The sequence below is a fragment of the Pseudopipra pipra genome, chromosome 7 (assembly GCF_036250125.1).
Source record: "Pseudopipra pipra isolate bDixPip1 chromosome 7, bDixPip1.hap1, whole genome shotgun sequence".
In the NCBI taxonomy this organism is placed as follows: Eukaryota; Metazoa; Chordata; class Aves; order Passeriformes; family Pipridae; genus Pseudopipra; species Pseudopipra pipra.
Window position 1 is genome coordinate 8803944 of NC_087555.1, and position 21212 is coordinate 8825155.

The 21212-nt window shown below is 41.5% G+C and overlaps 1 protein-coding gene across 1 annotated transcript in view; it reads right to left on the bottom strand.

Moving 5' to 3' along the window:
- TMEFF2 (transmembrane protein with EGF like and two follistatin like domains 2) overlaps positions 1 to 21212 on the bottom strand; it is a 128162-nt gene that overhangs the window by 96598 nt on the left and 10352 nt on the right. The window contains exon 4 of the mRNA XM_064660480.1: positions 20670 to 20696. Within this exon, the coding sequence (XP_064516550.1) occupies positions 20670 to 20696 (27 nt within the window). The remainder of the gene's footprint in view (positions 1 to 20669; positions 20697 to 21212) is intronic.

Genomic DNA, 21212 nt, shown 5'->3' on the forward strand with positions numbered 1-21212 from the left:
GACATTGCTATGATAATGGGTCTACTTAAAACACAACATTAGGAGAACCTTGATTACAGGTTGCTCAGTAGTTTCTGACTTCCTTAGGAACCAGAGTTTCTTCCATTGCTAATTTGTTGCAAGAGCTGCTGGGAAGGAAGCTCATTTCCATTTAGTTAGTCAATCACCTTCGATAACAAAACCAAAGAGTTGGCTGCTTGGAAAAATTCTGTTAGTACAGCTGCATGATCAAGACTTAAGGACTGACTTAGAGCTGCAAAGGCTTTGAGGATGAAGCGAGTCCAAGCCACATACAGGGGGATAATGTGGACGGTGAGGTGGGGTGGCACTTACAAAAGAAGGTCATGGACAGTCAAAATAAAGTGGCAGGTTTGATGAGATGAGAAAAAGGCAGGGGATGAATTATGTAAAGCAATGGACATGACACGTCTGCTAAGGAACCACCTGACCAAAGTCTGTGCACATCTCTGGAACAAGACTCTGCATTTTTACTTATGCAATGCTTGGTAACTTGGAAACTCCCCCATCAGAGCCTCAAGACACTTGTGTTCTCTGTGTGGGAGCTCTTCTTGACTTTATAAACCTGTTGACTTCCCAAGACTTGAACCCTATCAACAAACGTTTCTTCCACCTTCAACACACACAAGCAGCCCTCAGTGCTAGCTTTCTAATTCCCCTGTGCTTCAGTCCTCTACAAAGCAGGAATTTTCCTGGTCACACCATTTGTGACCAGGAAGGTGCAAAAGCAGAGCTGTGGTATCTGCTTTGTGTCCCCCAGACAGAACCTACATACAAAATGCAGCCCCCATCAAAGCCCTGGACAGCCTAACCCTGTGCCTGCCTTTGCTTCCAAGCTGAGGGGTGCAATGCACCCATGTACTGCACCACCTTCCAGCAGCAGCATGAGGCCTTTTCCCCTGACTGCTCCCCACCACACCTGCTGCAGAGACAGTGCCTGCTGCCCCCACCTTGGGTTTGCTGGGCTGTCAGCTGCCTGGCCTGGCCACATACCCACACTTCTTTATTCCTCCGTGTATCCTCCCAGCTGCAGGATCAGCCCAAAAGAGGATGAGCCAAGCCAGCAAAGATTCAGCTTGCTGCTGGATGGGAGAGCAGGCATGTGGTATCTTGCATGTACGTGGGAGCATCTTGTCAAGCAGCAGCCTGTGTACAAGCTAGCAAGCTTCTACTGAAAATTAGATAAAAACTTAAAAAAAAATATAAAGGAGAAAAAGAGATACTTCTGTATTTCCCAACTCATCACACCAAGTTCTGACCTCAGACATCGCATCTGATTTCCATTATATGAAAAGCATGCAAGTCTGCCCCTGTCATACAGATACCCTCTTTGAAAGGAGAAGAGTTTGATATTTGTGTCGATTTGTTTAGCTGGGACTATGCTCTCCCTAGCTGTGGAAACAAATGGTGCTGTAAATCCAGCAGTATTGAGCTCAGCATGATCTAAGTGAAACAAATACTCTAGTCTGGTATTTGCATTTTCTCTTTTATCAAAACAAATAGTAATCCACTCATTAAATCCAGTATTTCTGTAATTAATTTGTAGTCATTACAAATCACCTTTAATTGGATTAGCTATAATTACAATAAAATAATTTCTTGAAATCATGTTATGTTTGCGGGACTTTTTTTTTTTAAATTTTATTTTAGGGATATGAACTCAGGTGAATATTATGAGAGATGAGAAACACTTCAGAGGTAAATATTAAAACCCCTTCACTCTATTTTTGCTGAGCTCATCTGTGTATTGCCTCCTTCCATCCCCAGTGATCCCGTCTTGTACTTGAACTTGACAGACCCCAATTAGCCAAGGCAGTGACTCATTGCTGCTCCTCTGCTGCCTGACCTGGCCCCCGCTGCAGCATGCAGTGGCAGCTGGTGGGGGCCCTCAGGAGTCTAATGGCCATCATGACTCTCCTTTCCTCCAGTGTCAGTCTGTCCCTGGCATTAATCACCTCATTTTGATGCAAGAGGATCGAAGCCATGCCTATGTTTTAAAAACAGACAGGCATTTTCCTTGGCACAGCATGACACGACTTTAAGGAGCCGATTCCTCTGAAGCCTCACATTTTTATGGCAAAACAGGTCCCTTCACAATGTCTCAAGTCAGGCATCCAAAAACTATTTTCCGTGCTCTGAGACTAATCTTTGCATTAAGGCAGCCCTGGCCCAGGTCTGCACTGTACACAGTACCGTTGGTTTTGACATAAGTTCCAACCCACTTTTGGAAGGGATTATTTCACAGCCAAGGGTGGCACCGAACAACTACACCTCTTGGATTCGGCTCTTCCCCTTCTTATGCATGCTAACACAGCTCCAGTGACTTCACTCAAAGTTGGCTGAAGATGTGGAGCACACCACATACAGAGGGGACATTCTCATGCACTGTACACGATTTTACAGCTGCAGAAGCCACCTAGGCTTCTATGCTCATATTCTGAGATGAAATCAAATGTCGTGTAAGGAAGAAATCAAACACAAAGGGGGCAATGACCTATGGACACAGCTGACCCCAGACAAATGGAATAAATTTGCTGGAAACACAGGGTTCTCATTCAAGACCTTTCATTCTTAAAATAAAATTACATGGCACATTGGCAGGAATTCTGGCACTGCTCTAACGCCAGTCACAATTTCACATTTAATACATGCTGTAAAAATAGCACATTTGATTCACATGAGCATGTCATGTCATATAAATGTTGCACCGTTCTGCAAGGTACATTTTCTACCACGTATATGCTTTCCTTTCCACTTACTCCAGCTCTCACAGCTCCTTGTGAACAAAAGTCCAGCAGGATTTAATCAGGCTGAGAAATCTGAAAACTCATTTTTTTAATAGGTGGAATCAAACCGTCTACTAAAGCACAAAACAAAGTTTTCTGGGAAAAAAAAAAAAGAGGGAGTCCAACGAGATGTTATATTTAAAAAAAAACAACAAAAAACCCTCATAAATTACGTGCATTTTAGGCAACCTGAGTTTATCTAAGGCTCTGGTGTTTCTATTTAACTAACCCCTTAAGCAAAATGCATCTCCAGAGCTTTCAACAGCATCTCTTCTTCCACTGCTGCTGCTCATACATACACCTCTGTGCTGATCTGTCTCCTGCTCCCCTATTTTCCACGACAGTTCAGGTCTAGTGGGTGCAACACTCACTCTGATTAATAAGTGAATTCCTCCATAAGGGAAAGAGCAGTGGGACTGACAAGCATGACACTGGCAGACTGCTCTAACCACGCGGCATCACACACAGGCACACCTATCCTCTCCAGCAACTCTGACACTCCTCTGGAGTAAGCAGGGGGCTGCCCTTCCTCAGTCCCTTCCCAAGGCACTTTTGGAGGACCATGCCTGGCCCTGTGCTGAGCCACTGCACTGCAACAGTCAGCAGAGGACGGAGGTGTTGTCTGAAGGGTGGTGCACAGAAAGCACACGGCGAGGGGCCGGGAAAAGCGCAAGGCCAGCAAAAGGCAGGGCAGGACCTCGACAGCCCACAGTGAGCTGAGCTGAGATTGCTGCGCTTTACAAAACAGTTGGATCAATATGTAAAGGAGAAAGAGGGTAGAGAAAGAGTAATTAGAATGAAACGTAACTTTCCTCAGTCTCTCTTCAAGTTCCATGGCCAATCATGGCATAAATGATGCAGAGCTCATGTATTTAGCATCTTTGTTCAAGACATTGTGTGGCCCAATTCACTTTGCTTACAGTGTGTATATTGCTTGAAAATATAGCCTCTGACTCGATGCTCAGACATTAGGCAGACATTAAGTATGTTAATATTACAGTTGTAATTGCATGGTTTTTTTCCTTCTAATTTTGGAAGGATAATTCTTTGGAATAATTACATAGAGGGTAACTTAAGTTCTGGGAAATGTTTGAGTCACCAAGAGTCACATCTGCACTCCCACAGAAAGGCTTGTTGAAATCCTGAACATTTTTATCCTTGCTAATTATAAGAGCTGGGCAAAGCAAAAAGTTAGTTTATGCCTTTTAGGAGAAACACATGGAGTCGACTTCAAAGATGCTATAGGGATTTCCTCTAATGGAAATAGTATAGCTGCTATGACAAGTTTCTGACTTTAGATTTGCTGAAGATTTTCCACTTCACAATTAGAACAGTATTTGATGTCTGTCCAGTACTTTCTTGCTTAAAGAGCACACAGCCCAACTACAAACAACAACATCTCTCAATTCTTATAAATTTCCCACACAGAACTCCCACCTAGAGCCAGGGATGAAATGGAAGAGGACATGCAATCCACTGTACACAGACAACTTCAGTTTGTAGTACAGTCACTGCATAATAGGACACTAAAATACTCCCAAAAGGACTGCAGAAGAAAATTACATACAACTGAAACTGCCATTTAAATGTCAGGCTTGCAGAATTCCAACTCTTTAGCTGCTTATTTCAGAGCAACCAAGGACCCACGAATAAACAAAAAACTGAAAAGCTAACGGAACTTTTCAGTGTTCAAAAATGTGATTTTAAAACCTGCACATCTAACATTTTAACAAATTTGTCATCAGTCAAGATAAGTTCAAGTGGAGCTGCTGCACTTTATTCTCCTTTTTCCTTGCCCAGTTGTAATGCAGATTTATTTCAGCAGCCCAGGGTCTCTTAGTAGTGTTTATGTGCTACCCGCAGGTCTGGAATCCTCTATTCATTCACATTATTTAAATAATAATACATATGTATAATCCTCCTTCCTCCTGTAACTGTTCTACTTGAAGAACCAATTAATTCCATTTGTTACTTCCTGGTGTATTATTTCTTCTCTACAAGCTGGAATCCCTTTAGGAACCCTGTCTGCCCTTGACTACTGATTATTTCCTTGGCTTTTCAATCATCAGAGCCTCTTCCTGTGGATTTTAGAGCATTATTGTGATTGTCAATTTTAATAATGCGGGTTTTCAGACTCTGCGCCTGCTGCAGGCCTTAACAAAAAAAAAGGAAAAAGAACAATCCTGCTTTCCATGGCTTTAAAAATAAATGAACAAATTATTTTGATTTTTTTTTAAATATAAATAATGTGGTCTTACTTATTACGTGTCCATATATTATGTGACACATATACAAACACTGACACACACACAGCTCTTCTCTCCTTCTGGTACTGGTCTAAGGAATAGCCATAAAATGTCTTAGATTTAAAGAAAGTGAGCTTCCAAAAGAACAAAGCAAGAAAAGGATCAGCTATTTAAATGCCTTTAAGCAGAAGGCACTAAGCTCAACTCTTCTTTGAATCCTGAACCCCTTGAGGAATAGCACAAGCCATTATATCTGTGGCTACACCACACTTTTTCAAGACATTATGGATGAAAAGCATTTAACGTATTTTCAAGAATTCATTTGCTGTGTGAGCACCTGACCAAATGATCCATAAGTGCTTGAATAAATTCAGAAACAAAGGCATTTCCTGAGGCATCAGACTTCAGGGATCAGAGTTTTGGATCACTTGTACTTCCTTTTGCAGAATTACATGATTAGGGGAAGCATTAAGTGCCTACATACCCCTGTAGCTGGGTAGATGGATTAATTTAGCTATTAGGTTTCAGGCAGAGCTACACCACCAGATTCAGTCCTACAGCTGCAGCCTTGGAAGTTATAAATCTCCAGCCAACGCCACTGGTCATGTCTATTTGCCTGCACCCAGACTGCTCTGGCATGGAGTGCATAAAGGGGATTAAAACTCCTCCCTATGCATCTGGGTAGGTGGACAGCCCAGTAATGCCTCCAGTTTCAGCAAGAACTTCTGCTGATGGTTTTGATAATTGAATTAACACCATAAGCAAAAATGACACTTCCTCTTAATATTCTGCTCTGTATTGCCACCACCACTTGAAGTGGTGCGCTAGAGCTGGGAACAGGAGAGGAGTCAATGGTAAGTTTCTTGGCTGAGCTCCACAGGATGTGTCTCCTGTCCTGCTGCCTGAGTGGTGGCAAGGTGCCCACACAGTATTTTTATAACTGTTCACTATGGCAATGCAAAATTAGGCACAGATCTGAGATTCCAGTTACATCTGTCTGTAAATAAACAGTGCATCTGCTGCCTGAGCTGCACAGACACTGAGAGGCTGATGTTTGCGAGGTTATTCAGGACCAGCTGAGATGCAGCTCTGCCCCAGTTTTGTCCAAATAATGATTTCCAAATTAAACCCACCATAAGGCTGCTGATCAGACCAAGCGAGAGTTCATAGATGTACTGTATCTCTGAGCTTTCAAACAATGCCTTAGCTTCTTCCTTTTAGTTACTGATCAACAGAAGCACAAGTTCATCTGTTTTGAAGGATGCATTATGAAAAAATACAGCAAACTGCAGCCAATTATGTCAGGTTATGGGAATGCACCACAGTCAATCACCTAAAAATTAGTAACAGTACTCAATATAAATAAAACTAATGATGTCCTATTAGCACAGAAAATTGTGTACAAAAAGCACAGGGAGGAAATGGACAAGTCGAAATACTGGGAAATAAAATGTTTTCAAGAGTAGCAGTGCTTCCCTAAAACAACATGCATCTTTTACAAAAAAGTTACAGCTGAAATGAGCAGACAGAGGCAAACAAGATAAGGGCCAGCACAGGAAAAAGTCCCCAACATCCTGAAGGGTCTCGTGTTCAGCTTTCAGAATCCAAGGAAAAGAGGGCATACAGTGAAATAGGTTTCATTTCAGCAAAGGGATCACTATGAAGTTCATTATCATATCACCAGACCCCAGCATTTAGGTTTCTTCACAGCTGGCTCTCACATACAAACACATTTTTTATATGAGACCATTCATGTTCACATTTACACTCTCATCTTGTTGCACCAGCCAAGCATTCATTGGTAGGCTTCAGTGATCCATTTCCCACTAGGGTAGCTCAAGGATGAAGTTTCTTTCACCTTTTTTGGAAACAGCTGCTCCTGGCCATCTCCAGTGACATGATTTGGAAATACATTGACCCCAGTCTGATTCATGATGAATATGCACATAGAAACATAAAAATTGTGGGCATGCATTTATGCAGAATAATGCACACAAAATATGTATTAGGCTCCCTTGTAATGCTCCTACCTACAAAAGGTTAAATAGCCGTAGGTGAGAGACAGCTATTTAAATGGACCTTTTTATAATGCCAAACAATAATGCATTCTGGTTACCTTCTGACATGGCTTACTTCCAGTCAGCATTAAGGAGAATTACTACCTGATTTCAATACATCTTGGTTCAATTTCATGCAGGCTTATTGTCTTCTAATTATCAACATAGCAATTTGATCTGCATCCAGATTAAGGCACTGCCCTGACTTCTAACACCAGAGCAACGCCTGTGGTGCTGTGCTGATTTCTCAAGCAGTAAGCAGTTTGCTGTTGTCTCACATCCCCAAGGCACAAATAAGCAGATGCTGCATTAAAGCTTGTTATACAAAACTGCTTCAGTTGTGATATACATTTTTAATATAATATACTGAGTGCATTACAGCAAAAACTTCCAGGGCCAGTGAACTCCTACAAATTCATTAGCAAGACCTACCTCAATTAAGTCTAGCTGAAGACTAGATCTAGCTGAAAACAATTGTCAAGAAGCATCTGAAATGAGTGAAAAGCTTGATCATGCTTGTCCTACATAAGCTAGGCTCAGTTTACCATTGCAGTTTTCTGGACATCAGTTGGGATTGCTTCTTATCAAGGACAAGCTTCACTGACCTTTCTCTTCTTTTTCTCACAAGGATACTGTGGTTGGCTTAAAAGCTTGAATTTTTTTACAAAATTACAATTCTGAGTGTAAGAGCAGAGGCACAACTTTTGATATTCAGAATAGTTTCTACACAGGAGACACTGGTAGGCAAATGTTTTGGAGCGTGCCCTGACATGCTTTCATTCATGGGTAGGTTTAAAGGATCAGAAATTATACCTTCTGTTTTTGAAAGACAAGCTAAAGGAGAAAGCAATATTTTCTCTCTGGCTTATTTGCATTTCTTACCTACATTCTTCTCCCTCAGTTGACATCGTCAGCTGTGGGATGACAATGGAAGAGCACCTCTGGAGCACTCTCTAGCTAATCCTCTACAATGCCTGTAAACTATACAGTGAATTGGCCGTTACAACAGCAGCTCTTGAAAAACACACATTTCGCCTTTCCTTCAAACAGAGCACTTTGAAGAAACTCAAGCTAGGAGGGGATTATTACTCTAAATGTACTTGTTTAATGACAGTGCAATGTAAAACATACCAAAAAGTAATCTGGCCAGGAGCAGTCTAAGGTTTAGATAAATCATCTGATGGCTGCCTCTGGTAAACATTATTTATCTCGATGGTGTTGATGGCATAACTGGCTGCTACTGCTAAGGGCCACATTACACCAGCCTTGTGTGACTGCTTACCTTAAAGAAAGAGGTTCTTTAGCCTTAGGATTACTGTCTTTTATGAAATCCTCTGGCCCTAAGTCTTTCCAGACAATAACAACGCAATCATACCCAGGGGGATGAGGTAACAGAACAACTTTCCCTTCCTCACTACTGATTACTTCTTCTGTGCTCCATTGTGTTCCTTTGACACCTCTCTTGGACATACCCAGCACATGCCCCAAAGGGTCACCAGGCCAGGGTGCTCTAAAATGCCTACTCCTTCTCCTCTTTATGTACACACATGACCCAGACAGTATGCTTACTTTTATCTCCACAACGTGATGACACCTTCATCACCATTTTTCCCCCTCATGGGAGGTAATGAAGATGAAAGTTGCTAGAACTTTCAGCATGCTTATAAGCCTAGCTGAGACATCAAGCTGAACCAGTGTAACCCCTCATGAAAAACAGCAGAAGTGACACTAAGTCCTAAGAAATGCAAAGAATTCTCATTGCCTGTCCCACTCTGAGACACTACCATTTGACAAGTGACACGGCTAAATGAATTCTCTGTGCCATTAATTTAAGACTGGAATTTGCAGGGATTTACACAGTGACACTTGTATCATACATGCTAGCACCTACTACCACTGTATAAGTAGTGGGGCACTAATTTAACCTGACTTTAGTAACTTGTGCAATCTGACAGCTTCCCATGCTGTTCACTGCTGTCAGATCAGAGTCTCTTGAGGATCTTATGTTCTCTTCTATGTCCCTTCAAATTAATAGCATTTCATCAGTTAGCTGCACAATGCCATTAAACACAGAAACAGCAGAGATGACCGTATGAGGCTCTGATCCTGAAGTCACATCACTTTTACAGGAAGGGAGAAAATGCAGATTATATGCCTCACCTAAAACAAACTGGGGTGCATATTTCTAATTATACAGGTTACACTAATAATCTCTTCAATAAAGACTTCTGATACATCTAATGAAATACAATGGAAGATTGTTTCTGACACCATTTCCCCTGCCCCTAGCAGCTGTTCAATTCCTCATTTAAGATAAAGCAAAATCTCTCCTTCCTATGAACTAAGTTGAAAAGGAACTAAGAATGAAGCACTTTCCCTGAAGGCAGGAAAATATGATGAAGAGGCTTGGTGAATTTTCAGGCTACTATGTGTAGAGGTTTCTTCCCATTTTTTTATCAACTTTGAACCTTCTCGTGTTCTGTGTTTGTAATTGTTTGCAATTGACTATAACGGCCTAGAAAGTTACTTCATAAATTGTAGCGCAGGAGTTGAGATGGAAAGGAGGTACTTAAACTTCAGGTAGAGGGTAGATGGATATGCACAAAGAAAACATAGAAAATCTTCTGGAATACTGCCCAGTACCAGCTCACGCCTGTTTTCAAGTAAGAATGAATGCCTTAAACCCAAAACTTTTCAGTTCCTATGTACTATTGTCAATTAAAAAATGGCTCTGCAGTGCTGCCTGCAAAGGCTTCACAGGGTAATGCTCCCACCAGCTTTTAAAGGTCCCCTCCTGCTGTTTCTGTGACACTTGAGTGAATGGCAGGACCCTGCCACTGAAGTTCTGAGCCACTTTGCTGAGCTTTCATTTCCAGCACAGATACACAGGTGCATCACCACCAATCCCGGCACACCAGGTCCTAGGAAGAGAGACAGGACACCAAGAAGGTGGGCCATGGCCCCACTGAAGCTCCTTGCACAAATGAGGCAGGGGGTTCAACACACTAAGATGTCCTGTACTACAGGGTCGAGTGGCCAGCTGAGAGGGGACAGCACTGCCACAAGGACCTGGATGGAGGCAGGAGCCAAGTGGCAGCACCTCATACTCACCACGGAAAAGCCCATAGTTTTGCAGCTCAAATGCTGTATTTCTTGGGATTTGCTCTGCACATTACTAGCAAATGCCAAGGAAAAAAGAAAAGACTAACAAAAACTTTCAAAAATATTTGCGAAAACCTGTGCCAAAATCTCCTTAGACATGTATCCATGACTAAGCACGAGAACCGAATTGCTTCTGCCATACAGAGGGTGCTGCTTGCTGGTCACGGTCTAAAAGCACTGATGCAGCAACAAGCACAGCTTAATTGCTGAGAAGCTTACATATTAATAGCAGAATTTTTGGTCAGAAACATGTGAAAGCCTGCAGGCTTTGGAGCAGTAAAATAGAATTGGGGCCGCATGGTGACAGAACAAAGTCTGCTGAAGAGCGTTGTATTTTCTGCCTTTGAAAGGGACTTTCCAGAGCTGTCAGCTGAGCTGCAGAATTAGAAACCTGACATTGCAGCAATCAGTTTTTAGATTTCAAGCTGTTCAAATGACTTCTCTCCAGGGAGGAATATCTAGCATGCAGGAATCAATAGTGAAACAGGTAAAGATGTCAGTGTGCAGGGGCAGCCACCCCAACACCATGCCCCAAACAGCCAGGCATATCTGCCAAAAAGGAGTCGTGAGAGAGGATGATGGAAAAACTTGCTCCCGCTTTGAATCAGTACCAGAAAGATGATTAGACAATTCAGTACATTTGTGAGATTGCAGCTTGATTATATTTTCTTCCACATTACAGACTGATCTTCCATACACCCTCACTTCACACTATGCTAGTGCTCCAAGCCACTTTCTGGAGAGATTATAAAAGAGCCTATTTTATCATATCCTCACCTCTGAACACATTACAAGTGACACCGCTTAATTTTAGCCAATCTGAACAGCTAATTAGATGTAAACAGATTGAAAAATTGTACACACAGGACAACTCATTTTTCAAAAGGCCACTAATCTAAACAAACCTGAGTCCATCAATTCACTTCAACATTTGTCTAAATGAATTACAGCATAGACTTGTCCTGCACTGGCCTTGTGATTCATGTAACAGGCTTCCTCCTCTTTTGATGAAAACTTCAGGCACTGTACAAAAGAATAAGTTATTTATTTATCAAGGCCCTATTATAACAAATATGAAGATGCTTCTCTGTCTGAATCTAGTGGACAATGTGTATAAGCCAAAGCAACCCCAGCCTACTCTGGTACCTTCTCTCTCGCCTCCCAAACACATCACACACACCACATCAAATGCAGGGAGGCTCTCTGTAGTAACAGATAAAAACCAAATTATATTTAATCATGATCAATACTGGTTGCAACTTCAGAGCTCTTTGGGTGCAGATCCTCCCCTTGGTCTCATCCCTTTACACCAGGAGAAATGAGGAGGAAAAGAATACTGGACAGATCCTCCAGAGACAGCTGGTGATCCTCCTCCTCTTCAGGACTCCCTCCAAGCACCAGCTGGGGGTAGACCAGTAAATACACCGGGAGTCAGAGAAGTACTGCAGGACAGGGAGGAGCCCAAAGGGGCCTGTCATGACTCAGGTGAGATAGGGAGCTACTGAAGTTATCCAGTGCCAGGCAAGATAAAGAAGTCTTAAGATGAAAGGCAGTGTGGTGTGGCCTATCTCTAAATGCATTAGCAATTAGCAGAGCGTTATGCATGAGGTTTCCCACTTGCTAGTAAAGCCCACCTCGCTTCCCCTACCTTCATATGTAAATGCACACAGTGAGATGGGAGAGGCTAGAGACAAACAATTGTGTGGATTCTGAAGTGAGCAAACATATCCACGAAATCAATCCCTTTCCAGACTGCTTAACACAGCAATCTTGCTGAACAAAATAGGCTAAACTCTGCCTATTTCATGTGTAAACTAATTTATGGTACCTAGAATTAAGGGTCTGCTAAGCATATGTTGCAATCTCCCATGTGACAGAGGCCCTGGAGTTTAAAATTCATCCTCATTTGAGCAGAGCAATCCAGACACCCAAGTGTCAAAATTTCAAGTGATGCAGCATCCTACATAACTTTTAATGACTTACTTCGTTGTGCTATTGCCTTCATTTACAAACACACATCTAAACTTCCCTCGGAGTTTGTCTAGCTTTAATTGCCAGCCTAGCATCTCATTAGACCTTTCTCTGTCAGCATAAAGAGCCCTGCTGCTCATTTGTGTTCCCCACACTGGTACTTACTGATCATGACCTATGCAGTCCTTTCCTTTCCCTTGACAAAGCCAAAGGCATCAAAGCTTTCACGGCAGTGTTTGTTTGTCACTCTTGGCAGCTCACAGCCCTCTCCTCCCCTGCTTCTCAGTACTTTTGGAGCTACAGTAGCCACCTCTGGTAATGGTGGAGGTAATCTGACATCCTTAGCCCTGCTCAAGAGCCTGATTCTTAAATATACCAGGTTAATGGTGGCCCTTTGTCCCTTGTGTTGGCAGAGGACTCACACAAGCCCACTAACTACTAAAACTCCAGCTTTCTTTGTGGCACCACTGTTTCCAGTGGCCTTTCCCCACTCACTCCTCTGCTTTCTTGTCTTTGCTCTGTGGTTGTGGCTTTACATTTGGTCACATCAGAAGGCCTGCTCTAGCACCAGTGTACCCAGTTGCAACCTTGAACCACTTGTTTCCTACTTCCCCATTTATATCTGTTGAGAACTTGATGGATGAGGAAAGTATGTGCCCATGTAGGCCACCGGTAAAGCAAACAAACAAATAAATAGCATAAGGCTGATCCCTGTGCTGTCCATCTAACAACAATAAATCCACTTATAATTACATCATGAAAGGCAGTTTTTATTCCACTAATTGTGTACCACGTCAATTTTGCATGATTGTTGTCCCTTAATCATAGTTTCATATCGCAGCATGCCAAATACTTCACTGACATCTACATACAGCGTATCAAGCAAACTTGTAGCTTCATAAATAACATTTCAATTAGTTGACAGAATCTATTACATCAGCCCACATTGCTCAGCATTAGTTCTCATTTATCTCTTTATTGAGTAGGTCCAGGACTGAATGTCCTGCTCTACCTCAATCAATGTCAGATTGGCAGGCCTATAAATATCTGGATTTTCCCCCCTTACCCTTTTGAATAACTAAACACCTACATTCTCTTAGACCTTTAGAACTTCCCCATGTTCTCAGACTTACCAAAAAGCAATATTAAAGGTCCTTAACTAGCTCTCTTTAAACTCCTACCTGCAAGATATTTGGGGCCGTAGAGGTAAAAAGAGCCCTGCTTCAGGGCACCATCATTATCTAACTCCCATGCAGCTAGAACAAATGAGATCAAGAAGTCCAAGGAATTAAAAAATTCATGTGAAATAACATGGAATGGTTTTGACTTCTTCTTTCCCGAATCATGATATTTTCAGAATGCAATTTAGACATCTCCCTATTGTTGAACATTTTGGGCTTCTGTTCAAGTATTATCCTGAGCAACAAGGCCTAAAAACATTTTATGGGTTTAAGTGAAAAACTAAGCACTTTCTATAATGCTACTAAAAAACCTGGGCTAAAAGACTAGGGGCAGAATCTTAAAGAACTGGTAGCACTGTACCGTAAAATTTTAACTCATCTGGATTTGATTATGAATTGTTCTGGATTCCTGGGCTTGCACTACACTCAATAAGCTTGTCCTGTATGTGCAATTACATAAAGTAGGTGGCAATGTCCACTTTGCTAAATGTCTGGGAATCAGTCATGTCCTTCCTGAAGATAAGCTCACACTGACTTCAAACACAGCAAGCAAAATTTCTGCTTTTATTTCCCAATCTCTGAAAGGAAAGAAAGCCTCTTAGACAAAAGGGAATTTAAATATCCAGTGCAGAATATATTAAATTTGCCAGATGCAGCTGAGGTCTGAAATGTTGGAGTTAAAGAAAAGCAAGTACACAAACCTTTAGAGAGGCTTGGTAGTTTCCATCCCATTTGTTCTTTTAAAGATCTCATGAGAGCATCTAACAAAATCCTATGTCACGCCAAAACCAGTTCAAAGCAAGCTCACAGTGAATCAGCTTCTTCAATCACTAAACCACAGAATATATTATGAACAGATGAACAAGGATCTGAGTTCTGGTCACTCCAAGGCTGCCTCAGGTCACACTTGTGTAAGACATCCACATTCAGAAAAAAAACTTAAGTGGCATTTAAGCATGTGATAAAAATCAGGCATGTGCTTGAACACATGCTCTTACCCCATGAAGGAAGGTGTTTGTAGTAAGTGTGGTAGAGCCATTTGAAAGCTTAAAACCAATTTTTTTTCCCTGTGGAAGAACTTGCTGCACAGAAAAGCAAAACACTGGGCTAGATTTGCCTCTCACTGTCATCACAGCTAATCTCTAGTGACTCCACAGTTGTCACAAGAAAATTAATCCAGGTTTACAGAGATGTAGCAGACAAATCTAGATCACTACATCTCTCTTGCTGTGTTTACAATAACAGACCAATAAATGACTATTTGCGATTGGACGTTCCCGTTTTAATCTGTTTGCTGGAGTATCACTGGATTTGTTTGATGGTTTGATGACTTAGTTATTTGTGGATTTTCAGATTGCACATGATTAGACAGCACATTTTGGATTTTTTTTTGCTCCATTTTGACGCAGAAATGCAATTTTTACTCTTAAAGCAAAACCAGAGCATCCTCTGATTTTTTGATGTAGGTGAGCATCTTCCATTCACAGTCTCCTTGTGCAGCTCTGAACTACTTACAAGAAGTGCTAAAAACCATAAAGAATTGCATAATGTAGGGAAGAGGCAATGAATGAACGTCATTCATACTTCTCGCCTACAGAAGTCTGGATCTTCTGCATCTTCTATTCATTTCTTTTTTGGTTTTGCATGAATGGTTGAAAATGGGCCACAGATCATTCACTACCAGCCAACTTTCTCCCATGGTATTTCTCTGTGTTGATAGCCTGCTTGATGGGTGGGACCTGTGCACTCACACCAAGAACACAGCCCATTAATAACAGGGCAAGCAGTTATAAAACACATAATTTTTCATTGGATTTTTGCATGCTAACTTCAGACGCAGCAAGGGAAATGCAGGCAGAACCCAGGCAACTAAATCTCAAACCAGCATCTTCCAGACTGATACTTTATCTATAACCCTGGAGAGCTCCAAGTTCACAGGAGCTGTGGGGATTTGCTGGAACATCTCGGTCAAGCGGGGTTGATGAGCTCAGTACTTAGCTCAAATGAGAGCCTGAGAGGAATCCAAAAGCTGGTATTCCCATCAACTCCCTACCTTCCTAGGATTTCCAAAACTGCTAATGCATCCTACCCAGTGCAAAATGCCTTCTAGGCAGGGGCCTAGAAGTCTGGCACTTGTGAATGCCCAAGTGCTTCTCATCTAGTCAACAAAAACATATGGGAACTTCATCCTTTCTGAAGTTTTAAAGGCCATGAAGAGACATTAACTGCCTTTTCCTGACCTAACTCTTATATAGGTCAGATGTGCACCAGCCCTGAACTAGAAGTCATGTAATCATGTTAGGACAGCGAAGAGCCTGAGCTAATAAACCCAGCCTTTCAAGGAGCTTATTGGTTTGGGCTCAGTGCCATGCTGAGGTTAACAAGGTAAAAAACCATTTAACAAAGGAGACATATATTTGACCATCCACCGTCAGGTCAATCATTTAAGATTTAAACATTTCCTCCAGAGGTATTTACCAAGTCAGTTCACGTTGCTTATAGTTGATTCTGTACCTTCTGATGCTGCTTTAAATTATATCTCCCAAATTAAATTAGAGTAGAAGAAGCTTTCCTATTGCCTTATTGCAGTTGACGATAGCATCTGTGGTCAGCAGGTATTCTAAATTCACATGAGAGAAGCCTGTATCACCTGTTACATCCAGGCAAAGAAGGGACAGGATCTGTAGCTCAAAATACCAATTCCCTCTCTTTCTGAGGTTAAACTGGAACTGTCAGAGTATTCTTCCATGTATTGAGAACATGTGTGTATATGTGTGTTTATCGGCATTGCATTTTATACACTGCTTCATTCAAACCAATATACACTCCAGGTTTTATGGGGCATTTTGGCTCAAGTGTGATTGCTAGGACAGTGTTTACAGCAATATTCACTGTGTTCTGCACAGCCCTGCCCGTTAATCAACACTGTAACAAAGCAGAAACAGAAATCACTGGAAAAGCAGCAGAGCTGCTGAATTCAAGTTAGTCATACAAAACCAGCATGGAGACAAATGCAAATGCAATTGGGTCAAAGTAGTCATTTGCCTGTTGATTAAAGAAAAAAAGATATACATGCTGAATTATGGTTTGCCTTAAAAAATAGCATAGGATGCAAAGTGTTAATTTTTTCCTCCCTATTTTCTCTGGGTTAGTGTTTCAAGATGACTGCTGCCCCATATAGATTTATAATATGCATGTGTTTACTCACACATCTCTAAGTCAACAGGAAAGGCAGACCAGAATACTAAATCTATCATTAAATCTACATGTTGGCACCTACAAAGAGCTGCAGGACTACAATTTTTTCTAGATAAGATTGAAGGGATAAATTGAAAGAACAAAAAAACAAACAAGCCACGCTTATCCTTAAAATACACACACAAAACAAGAGAGGCAGAGAGATGGAGAAAAGAAGATGGTTTGTGAGGTTGTTGATTTTCAGTTTAAAGCAGTATAATCTCTGATTCTTTCTAGATGGCATATGGGTCTGCTGACAAACACTGTGGTTCAAAAGACCCGGCACTGGCTTGGCTCTGAAGTGGCAAGTGTTATTCCCAATTCGGATGCTGAAGTGTGATGCAACTTCCAGCCTTTGCCTGACTTGGATATCCAGACTCTGCTTCACAGATTTTATTCTCTCCCTCACTGTGAAGTGCCTCACAGTATCAGGGTATACCACACTGGAGTCCTAATCTTAGAATTAGGACCTCTAGATTCTACTGTAAAATAAATGGTGATGATGATATTGATGGATTATGACTTGCTTTTTTCGTTCTGCTTTAGTATAGATCATAAAGAATTAACATAAAAATCAAACTAGGATAAGATCTGTGTACCCAGGGGCCCATACAATTCCCACTGAAGTCAGTAGGACTTGAATGGAAATTGAAGGAGGCTCTGAAAGTAATTCCAGGTAGGTGCTCCTGCACTGCCATGCTGGCGATCACAGCAACACCTGGTGTGACAGTCATCCACAGTAAAGCCATCAGACTGTGAATCAACAGGGCTGAGAGCGCAGACAATGCAGGGGGGAGAAAGATGTGTTCAGTGTGAAAATGAAAATGAGAAGAGACGTCCTTAGCCCGTTAAAAGCTATAATGAAATACTGCATCTCGAGTTTGTCGCTCTTAGAAGGAAGCTGGGAAACGAGAAAGAATTCATTACAAAGCTGCTCAAGACCAAAACATGAATCATTGGGTTCTAAAAAAACCCAGTTGTCTAGAGAACAGCATAGATGAAAATGAATGGAATCTCTTTAAATTACTCCCTGTATAAACTCTTTCACTTTTTCTGCGTTTCTGATTAGTATCTTTCTGGGATGTGGGTTTTTAAATAATTCCACACCATACTCCCAGCTTCTGCAATCAAAACACAGAAATGGCTCTTGATTCTGCATTTTTCGTCTTCATTTACAGGGAAAAACGTCTTCTGCAGTAAGAAACTTGAACACCTACTGTCTTACCCATCTACTGGATAGCCCCAAAAGTGCATGCTGAAGGCTCAGTAATCAAATGACATTAAGGTCCCCCCATCACTTCACAAATTAGGGAACTTCTGTATGTTAGTGCTGCATAAAGGAGAATTAAATCACCTCTGGAAAAGCCCTTAAGATCATTGAAGTGCTAAGAAGCTGGGACCTCTCTGATCACAGTGTGCCTGACAGGAAAGCAAAAAATCCCAAATCCCACACAATAAACTGAGAAGATTTCTCTGCAAACCCAGGTGGAAATATGTGGAAGGAAAATATGGCAGCAAAACACAGCCTCTGGCTGTATTGTTCAAGCTCTGTCTAGTTTCCTGACAAAAGGAGGTTTGTGTGACCACATGGTGTGCTTGTCTACATTTGCCCATTGCACCAACCCCTTTCCAGCTATTTCTGAACCCTTTAGCAATTCTAATTTCATGTGATGAGCTCCGCCGAGGGAACAGCAGTACTGAAAGCTGAACTGCTGTCAGTCACGGGGGAAACCACCACTGAAGTGTTGCGCTATCCTGTGACCTGTCAGCGCTCCAACACAACAAGAAGCCAGGCAAATCAGGCAGAGAACGACTGTTCCTAAGGGCTCCCAGTGCCCAAGGTATCTCAGGTGCCTTACTGCAGACATATCCAGCACCTCTGACACCTACAGCCTCCAGCACAGCCCCATTCTGCTGAATTAGGCATAGGTATGGCTGGCTGGGAGCGTCCCTATGGCTGTAGTTTTGCTAAAAAAAAAAAAAAAAGCTGCACTGGTTAGTTTTTTAACAACTACTGGTCGGAGTAGCATAAGAAAGGAAAATTTTCAGAAAAACAGAAACCACAAAAGATTGCCTAAGACCTCTGGTTTCTCACAGAAGCATATCCCACTCATGATTGCTGGAGTGGATTTTACAAGACTTTCTGTGATGACATCCAAAATTTATTACAGCTTTTACAACAAGACCATGTCTAATAAAGAGTGATGTAGTGTCAATATTTACTTGGTTGGATTTAGCTTCTTGGGGCACATAAATATACTTTTGTACTTTAAGAACCACCATAGCTGTCTACTAAATCTTGAATAATACAAGGCAGCTTTGTAGACCTTTAAACACATGTACCAGCTTGGTTCTTTCTCCTTCAGGAATCTGCTTCCTTACTACCTGCCCAGTCAGTCCCAAGGTCCTGTTCTGCTCATCAGAATTCTGTCAACCTTAGCTTCTAAAATGAAACTGTTTGGAAACCTTGCTTTCAAATTCCTATGCTTTTTGAGAACGGAATTCATTACTTCCAGAAAGTGGCCAGGTTTGTTTTCCCACCGCCTCAGTACACAGATTTAACAAAATATTCTGAGTTGGAATGGATCCACAAGGATCCTTGGGTCCAACTCTTAAGTGTGAAAACACTGTCATGCATATAAATCAAATTGTAGATTTCTGATAAGCACTGAGTAAGGAATTTCTCTGGTGTAATGGCTAAGAAAGACAATCTAAAAGGACCCTGGAGTAAAATAGGAATAGATGGAAAAAACTTTTGAAAATTAATAGTAATGTTTTATGTTATGGTCTTGGGTGAGCCAGATCAGAAGCATTTTAAAGTGTCCTGACTTCCAGAAAACAGCCTGAGTCCAATATCAGAAAATCAGGTCCCATGCAGGTCCCTCATGCTCATGTTGTTGACCACTTCATAGGTAAAAATAATACTTTATGTACACATTGCACTCTCTAATATACTGGGTACCAAACTTAAACAAGGACTAGGTGATATTTTGCCAAATAACATGACTGTGTTTGAAAAACCCGAATCCAACCAGGACCAGCCACAAAACTGGGTAAGAGCCCAGACCTGCTGTCTGTGTCTTAAGCAGAAAGCTGGCTCAGGTCTGGTGGCTGCTCCAGCTGGAGGAGTCCAGCAACATCCCAGCCCAATGCTGACCTTGCCCTTCCCCTGCCATGGGGATCCTAGAGCTTACTCAGGGAGCTTGGGCAAAAACGAGGGTAACTCTTAAGGACAATCTTCCATAGCTATCCAAAATAACCCTGGCCTTCACAGAGAAGCCTGACCTGCCAGCCCCACCATGCAAGTAGCACCCAAAAGTCACATTCCCTACCCCACGGCAGGGCATTAGCCACACCCAACACTTATACTTCCAAGAAGGATTGCTGTCAAACAAGCAAACCATTAATGACTGCACCTAAGAAATAAAAAAAATAACTAAAAAAACCCCAAACCAACCCCCAACTTAAAGGCTAGTTTGCCTATATTTTACAGTATCCCCTGTATGCCACAAAGGGCTTGGACTATTTCTATGTTCTGTTTTGCTGTTGCTGTCCTTATAAAAACACATTGTTCTTTCCCTGTGACATTTCTTCATATCTTTGAAGGAGTGCTCTCTGTTGCCACAAAATATTTGGCTTGAATCCTCCAGTGAGGAGGAGCCAAGGGTTTGGCTCATGTTTTAAAAACAAAAGAAATATTACCCTAAACATAAAACAAATGAGTACAACTGTAACAGTAGATGGAGATAGAGCTCCTAGCACAACCTATGAATAATTCCAAGTCCTATTAGAAGTAACACAGCTTTCTGAATTTCCCCAGAAAACAGCATGTCATGATTAGGTTCCAACTTGACTAAAATGCAAAATACCACTTTTTTCAAAGAAAGAACTGAACAAAAGACAATATGTAGTGCGACAACTAAATTGCAAAGCATATCCACTTAAAATCTGAAATTGTGAAAGACAATGTGTGTACACAGAAGCACAGAGATATTAAAATATGGCTCTTACCTCCATCCCCAGATCCTGAGCCGGCATCTGAGAAAAAAAAACAGAAAGAAATTTATATTCATGCTCTACAGCACGTCCCGTATGCATGCAAAGCAAGACTTTAGTTAGGTGTGCTACCGCATACCTTACGTTTGATGCCATCCCTGAGTAAACTATAGAGATCTAATCTGAATGTAGCTAACTCAAGCCATCTTTTTCATGTCTCCATTTTTTTTTTCCTTTTAAGTCTCTATATCAGACAAAAATAACATAAGCCATGGAACGCTGCAATGTCCTCATAAGTCTCTGCCTCGTTTTGCTGTACTGAGACCGATGAAGCTTTGTTCCCAACAGTTGTGCAAAGTTACCTCACTTGGTCACTACTAAGTCCTCACCACCAAGGAGAAATTTTAAAACCCATTTGTTCGAGGACAGACCAATTGTAAATTCCTGTCATTATCTTTACAAAACAGTGACATCTCATGAGATCATAGCTAGCTGGAACAAACCATTAAATTACTATTATTCAAAGTCTTTAGATAAATGATTAAAATGCCATTTTTC